General features: G+C 38.1%; 1 protein-coding gene across 1 annotated transcript; it reads left to right on the top strand.

Annotated features, from left to right (window-relative positions):
• Window positions 1–6,070: 6,070 nt before the first annotated feature.
• Window positions 6,071–14,916, top strand: LOC125749685 (neural cell adhesion molecule 1-like). Its single transcript, XM_049027174.1, has 13 exons — window positions 6,071–6,279; window positions 6,975–7,046; window positions 7,532–7,732; window positions 7,994–8,143; window positions 8,509–8,646; window positions 8,999–9,116; window positions 9,963–10,117; window positions 10,352–10,485; window positions 10,591–10,726; window positions 11,181–11,348; window positions 11,470–11,589; window positions 13,291–13,498; window positions 14,145–14,916. The coding sequence occupies exons 1-13, from the start codon at window positions 6,231–6,233 to the stop codon at window positions 14,182–14,184; spliced, it is 1,689 nt and encodes a 562-aa protein (XP_048883131.1). The 5' UTR covers window positions 6,071–6,230; the 3' UTR covers window positions 14,185–14,916.
• The last annotated feature ends 635 nt before the right edge of the window (window positions 14,917–15,551 follow it).

The following is a 15,551-nucleotide window of genomic DNA, read 5'->3' as shown; positions in this document are numbered from 1 at the left end:
AACCAATACCTTGTCCACTCCAGAGATGAGGAACCCAGAATTACTGGATTCAGGGACTATAATGATTGCAGTGAGCATTACTTGGGGTCCATTAGTACTTTTTGGTCAGAATGTTGTTGGATACTTGCACAAATATTTTGGTGTGATTTCACTTTTGGGGCGGCATGGTGGTGCAGTGGTTAGCGCTGTTGCCTCATACCCCTGGCACCCGGGTTCGAGTCTCCACCTGGGTCACACGTATGTGTTGTTTGCATGTTCTCCCCATGTCGTCGTGGGGTTTCCTCCGGGTACTCCGGTTTCCCCCCACAGTCCAAAAATATGCTGAGGCTAATTGAACTTGCTAAATTGCCCATAGGTGTGTATGTGAGAGTGAATGGTGTGTGAGTGTGCCCTGCGATGGGCTGGCCCCCCATCCTGGGTTGTTCCCTGCCTCGTGCCCATTGCTTCCGGGATAGGCTCCGGACCCCCCGCGACCCAGTAGGATAAGCGGTTTGGAAAATGGATGGATGGATGGATTCATATGCTGTGAAATACCCCCAGCATCAACTTCCAGCTGCCCATTCAGTATAGGGTATCAGTTACTGGAAAAGTACAATACTGGGTAGAAGTCTCAGGTGCCTAAAGAAATTTATGTTTAAGCTTATTTATTTGGGCAGTAAGTGTATATCGCAAACAACAAAAAGAAGAATTTCTCATTATTCAGACAGATACTGAAATCTTGCTGGATGGCTAGAAGAACACTGCTTCGGGTCCCAAACCTCTCCCCAAGGGCACCCCAGCCATCCCATCTATTCATTAAATTTTACCATTGCCAATTAACTTAATAACTCAATAAACTTCTGGAGGTACAGATCAGCCAAAAAATGTGTACAGGTCCTAGAGTTCAACTAATATAAAGCGGACAGTGGGCAATTAGAGCAAATACTCTGGTGATTTGAGGAAAGACACTGACAGGCACAAAATCATAGTTTTATACCAACATAAATACAATACAGACATAATTCTTTTTGGCAGCCTATGACTTTTACACAGTATTGTATATAATTTCTAAGAATGATCACTGTAAGTCAACAAAAGCAATGAATAAATAAAAACCCAGTTCGAAGTGCATACTAATCACCAAAAGTATTTGCGCATAATTTGGAAAAAAATGTGGAAGGCAGGATACCCACAGAAAAGCGATATGTGGTGTTAAACATCATTTTAAAGTACTGATTGTTGTGTGCAGGCATCCGTTCCTTTTCCATAATGGCTCGGTGAGAACTGGAGCGTATTCCAGGAAGGACAGGGTATGGGACGTAGGACAGGGAGCAATTTAGCGGCCTCAATTCTGAAAACTATGGTAGGAATCCCAACCTTGGGGAGAACTTGAAAATTCTGCACATAGAGAACCAAGGTCAGGAATAAAACCCACAACCCTTGAGGATGGGGAATATTTAACAACAGGCCAGAAAGCCCCAATGACACCTACCCCTATGTAGCAGCACTGTTTGTACAGTTATTGATAGCTGTAACAACACATTATGTAATCACACAGCATTATGTAATAACTTGACAAAATGTAATACATTTTAACTTCATTATGTAATACCAACATATTTTGTGCCTGTCTGCCACATTTTGTAATAGACAGCTTGAACAAAATATGGCATAAATTTCCCTGTATTTAGTAATACATTTTTACATATTCTGGTAGTTACTACAAAATGTGGAGTTTGCACTTTTTCATGATGAAAATGTAATTATACAGTGAATTACGTAATAAACAAGCAAAATGGATGTCGTCACACACTTTGTCAAGTTATTACATAATGCAGTGTTACAGTTGCTTTTAGGGGAGGTATGTACATCTTGGGGGGCAGAGGATGGGGATGGGGGGTTTGCATCTACGTGTTTTCTCAGTGAATTGTACAATTCTGGTTCTGAGAAGATTGTGCATTGCTATTTGGTGTGTATATTTCACCTTCTCTCCTACAATGATCGAGATACTTCCAGATTTATTTATGTCCTCACTTCCTGGATGAAACCCAGACATAAGTTGATGGATACTTTATTATGATTGTGCGCATACATTACAGTCTTATGCTTTCTGTCTTGAAACAGGCCGAAAATAATTTAAAGATTTAGTATTTTATAGATGCTCATGGGGCATAGTATGTGGCTCAGCAGTGTAGGCCTCACTGCCTAAGATTAGAAGGTTGCTGATTGGAGCCTTGGCAGAAAGTCCATGTGTAAATGTCTCAAAGGAGAGCCACATGGGATATATGAAAAGATACATTCCAATGTACTTGTATGAATGGCAAAGAAAGGATTATTTCATTAAAACTGTCATATTATTCTGTTTCATCAACTGTATTAATATTTAGTCGATTGTACTAATATTGTAATATTATTATGTTTGTAAGATTTTCTAATAAAACTCATTTAAAGATTTTAAATGGACATAAAATTTGATTAGAAAAAGACAGAAAGGAGGTAACGCACAAAAGCCAACAGTGGAGCATGGAGCAAAAAAATGCTAGGGATGTTAGAGAATAACGGGAAGAACAGAGGAGTCAGCTTTTTTCTTTTCTGCGAGCTTTAAAAGTGCACGCTCCCCTATAATGAGGGAAAATGAGCCAGAGATGATAATCATTTTCGATAGCAGGCCCCAGTGGACAGTCTGGGTGTCCACAGACTGTGTTTAGGGACCTGCCATTGATATGCTATCAGCACGGAGGTGCTGGGAAGGGCTGATTGGAGGTGTGGCAGGCTGTCGAGATCAGACAAGTAGCACAGGGTTCATGCTGGGTGGTACACCACATAAAAGAGTATTTGCAGGGGACTTCCCTGTTTTGCGACGATGTCACCCTGCGGTCTACCCCAATGTGTTTCTTATGTAATTACACTGGTTACTGTTCATCCCATCTGGCACATTTTATTTTGAAGTTAGTATTTTTTAGGTGATTGGTGCAATGGACTTGTTCTGTAACATGAAAATGCCAAAAGAATTTTAACCTCAAGTGATATGACACTATAACATGCCTCCCGGCCCTGAAACTGCTCACGCCATTGGTTTACACTTTTCTGTCTTTATAATAAAGATCAGTCAGTGACAGTACTGAGGTAGCCCTATGACTAGGGCTAAATGATACTAGAAACAATTCACATGTTTGCCATAAATATTGTGATAACTTGTCGCCACAAGTTACAAAGTGCTTGCTTTTACTCACCATCTCCATGCTCAGATAGCATGCGGATGTGGGCCACTTCTGGTACTGCTGGCCCGGTTCTGGCACTGGCAAACGGATGTATGCCAAAAGTGGCCCACTTGTGATTAGACAAATGTGACCCAAATGTCACAAAACAGATATGGGCCACATATTAAATACTTTAAAAAATATATATTATATGGCTTGCGGCTCTGGCCCACTTCTGGCAAAGATATGGCAAATGTGCACTTGTGCTTATGGAAAAAGAAATGTTTTATAGGTGTAATGAGTGTGCTATTTGGACAGAGACAGAGCACATTACTTTATTTAAATTCATTATGCAACATTATAATGAACTAATATTTTTCATTGTATAGTACTAGCTGCATTATTTTAGGGTCAACAGGCAGTTAACATTGTTTTTAATAATAAATAATAATAATACATTTTATTTATAGGTGCCTTTTTGGACACTCAAAGATACCGTGAATGCAAAAGAACAATATAAATCATAAAACCATAATAATACAAAAAATACAAGAATATAAAACATAGGTTAAATTAGACAAAGCAACTGAATTCACAGAGCGAAAGCCAGCTTGAACAGGTGGGATTTGATTTGAAGAGTGATAGTGAGTCAATGTTTCTGAGCTCTGATGGTAATGAGTTCCAGAGCTGAGCGACTGAAAGCTCTGCTCCCCATGGTGGGAAGACGGGCGAGGGGGACAGTGAAATGGATGGCGGACGAGGATCTGAGGGTGCGAGAGGGAGTGGCAATTTGTAGGAGGTCGGACAGATATGGAGGGGCAAGGTTGTGGATGGCCTTAAATGTTAACAGCAAGATCTTCAAGTCAATATGGAACTCAACTGGCAGCCAGTGAAGCTGCTGCAAAACGGGAGTGATGTGGTGGACGAAGGGGGTTCGGGTGATAAAACGGGCAGCTGAATTTTGAACCAATGGAAGCTTATGAAGGGATTTCTTAGAGAGACCAAAGAGGAGAGAGTTGCAGTAATATAAGCGAGTGGTAACATGACTGTCAACAAGAATAGCAGTGGTGCGTGGCGTAATGGAAGGACGTAGGCTATTAATATTATGTAGGTGGAAAAATGAAGACGGGGCGGCATGTTGGTGCAGTGGTTAGCACTGTATGGGGAGGCATGGTGGTGCAGTGGTTAGCACTGTTGCCTCGCACTTCTGGGACCCGGGTTCAAGTCTCTGCCTGGGTTACATGTGCATACAGTTTGCATGTTCTCCCCATGTCGTAGTGGGGTTTCCTCCGGTTTCCCCCCACAGTCCAAAAACATGCTGAGGCTAATTGGAGTTGCTAAATTGCCCATAGGTGTGCATGTGTGAGTGAAATAAATACACGCATTTATGAGACTGAGGTCTTCCTCTATTTTCTTTTTTTTTTTTTGCTCTTTTTGCTACTGCTACTTAAAAGTGCTGTTTCTCAAAAAGTGATATTTGTTTCATTATTTGTTAAGTGCTTTAGGGTAGTTGTGTTGTGAAAGATACAATATAAAAATAATCGCTACCATTTTGTCAAAGTCAAAATTCATAAAGTCAAACTATTTGTGATATGTTTGGTTGTGGTATGAATGTATGAAGTGTGTTTTTGGAGTAATAAGAAATAATGCTTATTTACAGAATGCTAATAATAATACCATAAAAATAAAGATTAAAAGACAAACAGTTAAGTCCTCCCGAGTGCATTTCTGCTTAAATATTGATTATTTCGCAAGTATTAAAATTCACATATCTGGATACAGTTCTTAAATCATAGAAAATGATCTATGCATGAAGCATGAAAACTTCTGAGTCCCTCACAAAAGGCCACGTATCTGTTTAAGGATATAAGCAAAAAGTGACATAGTAAGAATACTGATACACTTAAAAGAGTGGTGTAGAAATATATTGCATCACGCCACAAAATTACCAGTTTTGTTTCAATAATGGTTGTTTTCACATTAAAACTACACCATGTTAAATTAATACTGCAAATTTTGTGCAGAACAGAATGTGCAGGACAGTTGGTCTGAAAATAGTCAGAAAATGCAAATTTCCCTAATAAGAAAACACATATTGTGCATGGACAAGAAATGTCATTATTGTTGAAAGTACTAGTTTAAATAATAAGCAATTTTATCATTTTGTTTAAAAGAGTAAATGTTTTTCAGTTATAATAAGTAAAATTGTAGCTGAACTTGGACAAGATCCCCCTGATATGTACATGGTTCTTGGAACAGCTTCTCTGAAAAAGCTTTGAGTTTTCGAAATACTCTGATCTAAATCATGGATGTTACAGAGTAAAAAAAATGCTTGGAAACTGACATCCTATTGTTCAATCTTAATATTAAAGTGAATGTCCAAAATAGTACAACATTGCAAGACTTGAATGACTGAGCAATGTCAATCTCTGTCCCATCCAGCATTTTCCATATGATTTTCCTGAACAGCATATTAGAGAGTCTGAAGCACAAATCAAAGGCAGGAGAATGGGATGCCAATATCTTTATATCACTAATGATTTTATTCAGTCTATGCAAAATGGGACATGGAAAGAAGCATTATATTTTCCCAGATCATATTTTTATATTATTAGCAAATACATGTTCATTTGTAAATGTTAACCTTTATTTGAAAACTGTTGTTTAGTCTATCACAATGGGCACCAAGAAAAGTCACTAAGAAACTAGCTTTCAGGAGAAAAATGGATCGTGCAGAAATAAATAAATAAATTGCTCAGACCGAGTCCCAAAGGAGAGTAAAGATCCTTTCATCTGCTTAGTGGGATGTGGGGGTGCCTTCCAGGGGAGTGTCCTTTTGTAGTCATCTTCATGGTGGGTGATTTGAACCAAAAACCTGCCGGAGAGGGAGCTGTATTGGAGGAAGGACGTGCAGAGATTTTGTAGATTGCCAAGTTCCTCTCTGCATTTTGTGTCCCTCTATTTCTGCTTATAAAAGCACAGGGCACAAGCCAGTAACCTTATTATTCTTGAATACAGCAGGTAGCAAAAGAATCCAAAGGAGAAACAAGGATGATTTTGGGATTATGCACCGTGTTACTGCTAACCCCAATACTGACAGGTAAATCTACTTACGTGAGTTATTTAAAATATTATATTTATTGGTTTTGGAAATATATAATGAAAATTACTCTGCATGTGAATGTGTGTGTATATATTACTGTGCAAGTCTTTGGCAATCAAGTAAAGAAACTGTGTAATGCAATTTATCTTGGTAGCAAGTATATATTTGCTCTGCAAAACGCAGGGTATAACATTGCAATATATATATAAATCAATACAAAATAGTGACACAATAAATATTAACAACAATTTCTCCAAAAAGTTCTCCAAAGGGTTGCTGATGTCTTGATAAGGCTAGTTGAACATCGCTTCAGTTCCCAAACTTCTCAGCAAAGCAAGATATTCTATGTATTTATTAAATTTCATTAAATTCCTGCTTACTTAATTTATTAGTTAACTCAATGAGTCACTGATTAGCAAAATATGATGTGCTAGTGGTGGACTAGTGGTCAGAAATAGAGGAGTGTATTGCATGGGGTGACTTTATGACAGTAAGCTGACACACACTGACAGATTTACACCAACATGATAATTTAAACATATATATTTTTTTGAGTGCATAAGACTTGCACAATAATGTATACATTTACATCTTACATAAAACGCAATCCTTGCCAAATTCTTTTACATTCTTCACAAATTAAAAGCAGCATGTATGTAAGTTACGAATATCCCCATATTTCTGTCTCCCAGATGCCCAAATTGATATCCATGCTACTTCCCAAGACTATGAAGTGGGAAGTAAGATACTACTGCTCTGTAAAGGTTGGTATATGCCACGCTCAGTAACTTTAAAAATGATGCTTACAACTTTTTGCACTGCAATCATGATTATTAATGTTATCTTTATTTGTGTTACACAATGAAAGTGTTACATCACCAACTAATTTTTTAAACTGCAAAATCAGTTCTCTTACACGAAAGCTGTACGTAATCTATGAAATATGATTTTAAATTTATATGTTAACATTTTTGAAATTTATAATTAAAAGCATTCAGTTTAAAATGACAGATAACACAATATTAGTATACTATCAATGAAGGACTGATAAATAAGAATCATATCTATTTTTATATGACTTGTTTCCATACCTTTACTATTCATGGAGGTAGGTATAATTTAGACAGTTAATTATATTTTATACTTGATCGAAGTCTCAGCACCCAAACATATATCATTTGTGAATTCTGCAGTTTTTCACAGCATTATTTTCCAATTGTGTCATTGTGACTATGGTGACATTTTTCAGTCAATACTGAAGCAGAATGTACATGGCTGAAGGACGATGAGGAGATAGATGAAGATTGGGTGGAAAGTAAAAAACTGGACGAAACTTTATATCAACTGACCATCAAATCTGCTGTAATGGACGACATGGGCCGCTACACTTGTAACTGTAAATTTGATTCTGGACTGAAGAACAGCACAGACTTGATGATCTATGTCTACCGTAAGGCTATTGTAACACCTCGTTTCATGCTTTCTACTTGCTAACAGACTTTTTTTTTTTGCTTTATTCTGAATTGCTGAAGCAGGGTCCTAAACCAAGTTTCCCAACGTACTGCAAACCCTGCACTGTGTGAGGCATTAGTTGTTGGTATTGTTGGGCTAAAAAAGGTTCTCTGGCTAATTTGCCAGTGTATCAGTGTTTATGTGCTTAGCCCCTCTTTGCCATCATCAGCTTCACCCAGTAATTCTTTTTTTTGTACAGAGCGGCCCACATTTGCTAAAACAGCAACTTACTACGAGTTTCTGGAGGGAGACGTGGCTGTTGTCCCCTGTAGTGTGACAGGGCAGCCACAGGTTGAAGTGAAGTGGAAAAAAAATTTGGCCGAAAGTAATGTAACCACTGACTCTGATGGTAAGTGGGTCTTTCAACTTTGAAACAAAGCGGGGTGAAATGGTATTTAGTCATTATACTCCCAGTTGTTGAACCTCCTTCCGGTGAAGATAAAACATTTAAAAAAAATTTATTCTCTCTTGCTTTCACATAATTAATGTGTGCAAACATATTCTTACACATTGCAATGCAGGCTTGTAGCCAGAAATAAATTTCGAGGGGGGGTCCAGCAAATTCTTATTTTTTTTGGCTCTTTTTTGTGGCTCTGTGCCTGTTGCATTGGTCAGACTTGCTTAAGCAGCACCAAAGATGTCCCTTTACCAGTCTATGATCATTGTAGACAGGTTATAAAATTCATACTTTTGCAACACTTTGGAACCCTGCAGCTCGAATAAAAGTCCTGGAGGACAGCAGCTTACAAATCAATGGCATTCAACGGGAAGACCATGGAGCTTACAGTTGTGTGGCCAGAATTCCAGGACGCCCCATCTCTGAGACCCTTGTCATCTCTGTTGTTGTCACTGGTGAGCTGAGAATAGTCTGCTTTAAAGAACATTTTATGGTTCCAGATGAGTGATTAATGTATTGCTGTGTTTGATTTAAAAAGCAACAAATGTGCTAATCTAAACATGTCTAGAGCTAGATGATGTTGATGATGATAAATCTAAACTTTCCAATTGTTTCTTAAAGTTTTTCAAAGTGAGTGTTTTTCATTAGTTCTACACTGTAATGAATTAGTCTAAAGATCTTGATTGGTACAGAACAGTCATAAAGATAATCAAAACCAAAATATAATCCATAATCTTTACTTCAATGGACAGGCTACAATCAGAACACAGAGTTTTATTTGCTGCTATTTATGGTCTTTCCTTCTAGCTTCTCCTAAAGTATGGATTCAAGAAAGTGAGAAAAGTGTTTTGGAAGGACCTGAAAATAACGTGTCCATTGTCTGTTTGGTGACCGGTGAACCAACTCCAAACATAACTTGGTCTAGGTGAGTGCATAAGCTATATATTACATACTTAAATTTTTTAGCATTATTATTCTGAGGTATATCTTTATAATTACATACTGTCCACCACTACTCAAAATACATTTGCATGTTGTCCCTGTTTGGCCAGAAACAGTCACTATACTAATAAATGACCATATTCCTTATTTAGCACAGGCTGAAGCAGCATGATCTGCTAACAAGATAATTTGTTCCAATTTTCTGACTGTACTCACTAGCTATCTATTTAATTTTTTATATATGAAGGTGACTGTGAGTAGTGCCCCTGAAACAACAAACCTGCCCTGATCACATGCAGTACGTGTCTAATGTGATTACAGTAAAACCTCAGATTGCGAGCATAATTCATTCTGGAAACATGCTCGTAATCCAAAGTACTCGTATATCAAAGCAGGTGGTGCTTTTCTACTAAATTTTGACTTTACGAGTGAGGCATGCCGACTGAGACCAAGCTTTAGAAACGATTACCCACTATCCCGCAGCGAGAGAGAGAGAGCGAGAGAGAGAACAACCATTGGCTAAGTTGTGGTCACGTGATGTTCGGCAGACAAAGCGTATACGTAATACTCTTATTGCAAGACCTCGCTCATTTGTCAAGTAAAAATTTATTTAAAATTTTTGCTCATCTTGCAAAACACTAGCAAACCAAGTTACTCGCAATCCGAGTTTTGACTGTATTTACATTTTTGTTAGTCAAAGCACAGTGTCATTTTTACATATACAGTATAGCATGTCCCCTTAATTAATCTGAGATACTGTACCTTCCTCATCCATTTATAACTTTATAACTCTTGTTGTCCTTATTAATAAAAAAAATGCCTTTTTTAGCCCAATGTTGTCAAACACCAGCCACTACACATTCAATTCAGACAAGAGTGAGCTGACCATCACCTCTGTGGACTTCAGCGACAATGGAGAGTACATATGTACAGCCAGAAATAAAATCGGAGCACAAAGCGCCAGCTTCAAGCTAAATGTCTTAGGTAACGCACATCAAACACTGAATGATCACTGCAATTCCCAATCTCTTAGCCCGATTGTCAGTCACATTCAGTCACTATAATTGATAAAATTCTGTTGGTTTAACTTATATCCCATTGCTACCTTAATGTGCATTTCAGTCTTTGAAAAATTTAACAGTTAGCTGTAGAATGCACCAAAACCATGTTAGATTTGTTAGCTTCAAATATCAATATATTTGTTCTTCATTTTTTTAGTACATCCTATTATAAACCTGACGACAGAGAGTATGGAAGTGAAGCCCGGACACCCTGCCTCTGTGACTTGTCAAGTTATTGGACAACCAACTCCCACAATAACCTGGATAAAGAAAAACACCAATGAGAAACTGGTAAGAGACAATGTTTATTTTATTCTTTAATTATCATCATGGCCAAAGAATCAGTGACTTTAGTGTTCATTTCGTGTCTACCTGTGTGGGATGGCATAAATTCAGACCACCAGCAGTGGCCGGGTCAAAGCTGTGGGATCCACACTGCGGATTGAGAAGGTGGAGCCCTCAGATGGAGGCTTGTACACCTGCATGGCCCACAACACCGCTGGGAATGACAGCAAAGATTTCACCTTAGAGAGTAAGATCACTCTTTGCATATCCCGATAGTAAGACCTTATTTTAGCAGTATTCTGAAATTAAGTGTACATTCAATGTTTCATAATTTTTTTTCTTAGTCCAGCCTAGTTTTTTTCTTCCCTTTTACAAAAGGTAGTTTATAAAAACTGAATTGAATTGCATATATATTCTGTGTTTCAGAACTTCTTAAATAATGAAGTGAATTATTAAGTGTTATTCACATATTCATTTTTAGTCAGTAATGCTTTTTCAATTCGGTTCTTTTACTCATAAATTTATTTGTATAGTTTTCCCTCAACTTTTATTCTCCCATTTCCCATAAAAATTAATATATAGAATGAAGTTTTTTTTCTTATTTTCCCCACATCACATGGGTCTTGGTTAGATGTGTTTAGATCGCTCTGCTACAGTCCATATAATCTTCATTACCATTCATCTGAATGTTGCCTTTTCAGCTTGGCCAGACACCCCGGCTCAGGTCACTATCAATGCAGGGACCACATCAGTTACATTTTCTCCAACGGTTCCTGTAGTAAATGGAGGATCATCAATCACCAACTACATCTTAGAATGGAAAGAGGAGGGTGCAGATGAATGGATCCGGACATTAGCCCCATTTGAAGGTGGGAGTTTTATTGCAGTATATGCTATCCTATGCATCCTGGATTCTCAAGGACTTCTTGTATCACCTTGTGGTCCATAGTGTCATCTGACTGATTTTCATGGTGTATGTTCAATATTCAGAAACCGTGTCCATCCCTTCTCTGAAGCCAAGTACTTCCTACTCTGTTCGTATGGCCGCCCATAACCGCATTGGCCAGGGGGAATTCTCCTCAGAGTACTCCATACGAACGCTACCCAATGGTGAGTGTCTTACCAAAAACCATCTGTCTCCTCTCCACTTGGTTTCAGTTTGTTCCAGTTCACTGTATCCTTGTTGCGAGCTGAGCAACTAGATATCCTTTGCAGGTGCATATGTTTCATTTTCTATATCATTCTCAATTCTAAGACAAATATTGTTAGTTTGGCTGAATTTAGGAGGTCAGAACTATAGGTTTTTACCAAGTTTGTAATAGGTTTTGTTTGTGGTTTTAAAATAATGATTAGCAACTACTATTCTCCCTACTTCCAGCACTCACCCTTGACATTGCCAACATTGTCAACATTGTCCTGTTCTGTTGACTGCAGCAGAAGATGAGCTTGCCTTTAGAGATAGCATTGATCCTAGTATTAGGTTGCGCAGTGTAGTGGTCTGCACTTGGTGCAACTTACACAATGCAATGGAGAGCTTGTGTAAAAGGCAGTTGAGGCGGTTGCTGAGGCAGTTGAGAATGGCTACACAGGGAATGGTTACACAAGGAATGGTTATAGATCTTTCTGTTTCATATATTGTGTTGCTGATACATAATGCATGAGAATGTATGCCAATCTCAAGCTGATAATATGGCAATTGCAGATGAGACTGAAAGCCTTTATTAACCAGCGATGGCAAAGTGGAAAACAATTCCTTCTCCATCTCTTTCAAGCAGCTTGACAATAGCAACATATCAATCATTCACTATTCTGTGCGCTAGAGGAATGTAAGTTTGAAACCAGTACACTGCATTATACAAATCCATTTTATCATATTTTGCATTGTCGAAAGATTTAGTGCTATTTCCTGCATTCCTGAATATTTACCATTCTGCTATTATGCAGATCATGAAATAAGAATATGTACTATTGTTATATCTTAAACCTAAAAATGATTTCATGCTGTTACCTATTTGAAATTATTCTTGTGATATTAAAGAGTGATATCAGGATAATTTATTAATTCATTTCAAATGCATGACGCATTGTAATATTTTGAAAGAGGGAAAGTTTTTCTTAAGTCATGTTAGCTGCGCTGTTTATGTTGAATGCCTTTGTCATTCCCTCAGCCCTCTGTCAGTGATGACTGGCAAACAGAAAAGCTTCCTGCCAATTCCACTAGGATCCTCCTAGCTAACCTCAGTTATAATGCCAGCTACCACGTGGAGCTTGTTGCCTTCAAATCCACTGGCACTTCCAGACTCACGTTTTTTAGCTTTACCACCCCCCAGCTTGCTACCTGTAAGGATTACTGACATGGAACATCAGTGTTGCTCTCTCTTTATTTTTCTAAACTTCTATCATTGCAGTATTTTTGTGACATGTGGTTAAGGCTTCGTAAGACTAGGATTGATGGTTAACAGAGGGACAGAGTGGAGTTGCTTTAAACAAAATGGTTGGAACACAAAAAAAACCAAAATAAAGATGACAGATAACATGACAAACCAAATGAACATCAGTTTACAAATGATTAAAATGAGGTCTGGCATCTCGGTTAGGGAGTGTTTTGTGGGGAACTGAATAACTGGTTATAAGACACAAGTGGCACCCCTTTGGGATGGTTACATCGCTCCATCGTGTTTTTAGCATTTATTTAGCATTAGTGACTCCCAGGGGTCCTGTTTTCAAATAGAACCAGTCTTTGTGAGCTTGCTTTGTTGAACAACTTTTGAATTTGCTGGCAACATACATTTTTGCTGTTGTCTTCCCCAGTGGTCGAACCCAGTAAGTCTGGGATGGGAAAAGCAGGCATGGTGGGCATCGTCATGCTGATTTTTGTGGTGATGCTGGTTGCCGTGGACGCCACTTGTTGCTATACAAACAACTGTGGTGTGCTGATGTTCCTGGCGGTCAAGCTTCTCGGGCGAAAGGCACCTAAAGACAAGGGTCTTGAGCAGGTCAACGGGGAAATCTCCACTATGTAAGTGTAGCCTAGTTGAATGTGTGTCTGTCATGTTTGGGTATGTACAATGCGACTGGCAAGTAGTGTAAACTTGGCATGCCTCATGCACTGGTGTTTTAATACTGAATTTCATGTGCATTCATGCATTCATGTGTGTCATGAAACGTATATTTTGTGCAATATAAGGGTGAGGTTGTGTGTTTTGTGAATAAATGTCTGTCGTGTGTTTGTGAATGATTAATATAATATAATATAATATAGGGTGTGGCATGGTGGGACCCGGGTTCGAGTCTCCGCCTGGGTCACATGTGTGCGGAGTTTGCATGTTCTCCCCATGTCGTCATGGGGTTTCCTCCGGGTACTCCGGGTTCCTCCCACAGTCCAAAAACATGCTGAGCTTAATTGGAGTTGCTAAATTGCCCGAAGGTATGCATAGGCTCCGGACCCCCCGCGACCCAGTAGGATAAGCGGTTTGGAAAATGGATGGATGGATGGATGTATAATATATACTCTCAATATTTTTGCACCCATTTCATTAATATTCCCATGAGGTCATCATTAAATATATTGCACATATCAAATGGTGCTCTTTTCCTTTGTTGCATTTATGAAGGCAGTTTGTGTGACCTGTGAAATTTAATACTTTAATGCTGTTCCCCTTTAGAATACTTCCGCCCAGCAGTAAACCTTCCACAGAGGCATGACAGACCAGGAAGGATGTGGCCTAATTCACATTCAACATTGCTGCAAGTTCTTTAGCTGAATAATTTGTCTAAAAACATACACACACACACACACACACACACACACACACACACACACATATATATATATATGTTAGTCTGTGTGTATATATATATACACACACACATACACATATTATAAACAACTATATATTTATATATATTTGTTTGTATATAAAAAAATCCAGATGCTACATGCATAGAAGATGGATGGATGGATGAACAAATGTATAATATATATTTTGCAGAGCACGTTTAATTTTTAAACTGTGTATGATGTATACAACCTAAGAGAATATAATAATTATAATTACTATGGTAATGATGAAATTATCTGTGGTTTTGAAGAGAATTAGTAGGCATTTATTTTACTGGTAATTTAAACATTACCTCATACCTAGAATATGTAGGGAAAGATTTAAATTAATGTTTTACACTTCAGATTTTTAAAATATTTTTGCATACATCTCTGAGTTTTAGTCAAGATTACCAAATTCGTGCACACTGTTGTTGGTTACAGTGCAGAAACTAGCATTCAGCTAGGAAAAAGTTGTACATACAAAAAATGTAAGGTTTTTTTAATTGTTTGTTTACATTTCTTATTTAACTGTACTATATTGTATTTATGTATACATTATTTTGATATATAAAATAAAATAAACAATTTGCAACATGTGCCATTGCAGAAAACAGGGACTGAGCAAGCATGGTATTATTTTAACACCAGAATTGCCAGGCAGAAACTTGGTCAGGGTCACAGTGCTTAAGGTCAGTACAGCCGGGGAAGTAAGTCCTTCACTGAAGATGCTGGACTGGGGTGGGATCACCGGAATCCGGGGTAGACAGACATGGACTGGAACACAGAAGGTGGGTCAGGGCTGCATAAGAGATAAGCAAAACACGTCATATTTTACATTTTCCAGTGTATTTGAATAGTTCCAGATCAGATCCTGACTTAAATCTGATTTCAATAAATTACAGAGAATTGGTCAGCACTGAGTTTCAGCTTGAGGAACTTTGGGGGGTATTTCAGAAAACGAGTTTGAGTTTAAGTCCCACTTGAAATCTGACACAACATACAGAGAATCACTGATCATCATCGCTGAAAGTTTTTACCATGAAACAGCTTTGTGCTTTTCACTCAGTCAATGATTTAATTTAAAATTTAACGTGTGGCAGAAAACTACAGTATGTCTCATATAACAAATGGAGTATTTCATAGGAACTATACATTGTCCATTGTGCTGTGTATTTATAGGAATATATTTCATGTAGCTGCAATCCATACCAACATTCACGTTACTCTAGTCTTGGGCTCATGGCTTAAC

The sequence above is a fragment of the Brienomyrus brachyistius genome, chromosome 9 (assembly GCF_023856365.1).
Source record: "Brienomyrus brachyistius isolate T26 chromosome 9, BBRACH_0.4, whole genome shotgun sequence".
NCBI classification, from domain to species: domain Eukaryota; kingdom Metazoa; phylum Chordata; class Actinopteri; order Osteoglossiformes; family Mormyridae; genus Brienomyrus; species Brienomyrus brachyistius.
The sequence above is the reverse complement of the archived record's forward strand: the minus strand, read 5'-3'. Positions and strand labels throughout refer to the sequence as shown.

What these genes read in the sequence shown, in the direction of transcription:
- LOC125749685 (XM_049027174.1), top strand. Translation starts at nt 6,231, where the DNA reads ATGATTTTGGGATTATGCACCGTGTTACTGCTAACCCCAATACTGACA. An exon ending in CCAAACATAACTTGGTCTAG is followed by an intron (nt 9,117 to 9,962) that starts GTGAGTGCATAA and finishes TGCCTTTTTTAG; the next exon opens with CCCAATGTTGTCAAACACCA. An exon ending in CATACGAACGCTACCCAATG is followed by an intron (nt 11,590 to 13,290) that starts GTGAGTGTCTTA and finishes TGTCTTCCCCAG; the next exon opens with TGGTCGAACCCAGTAAGTCT.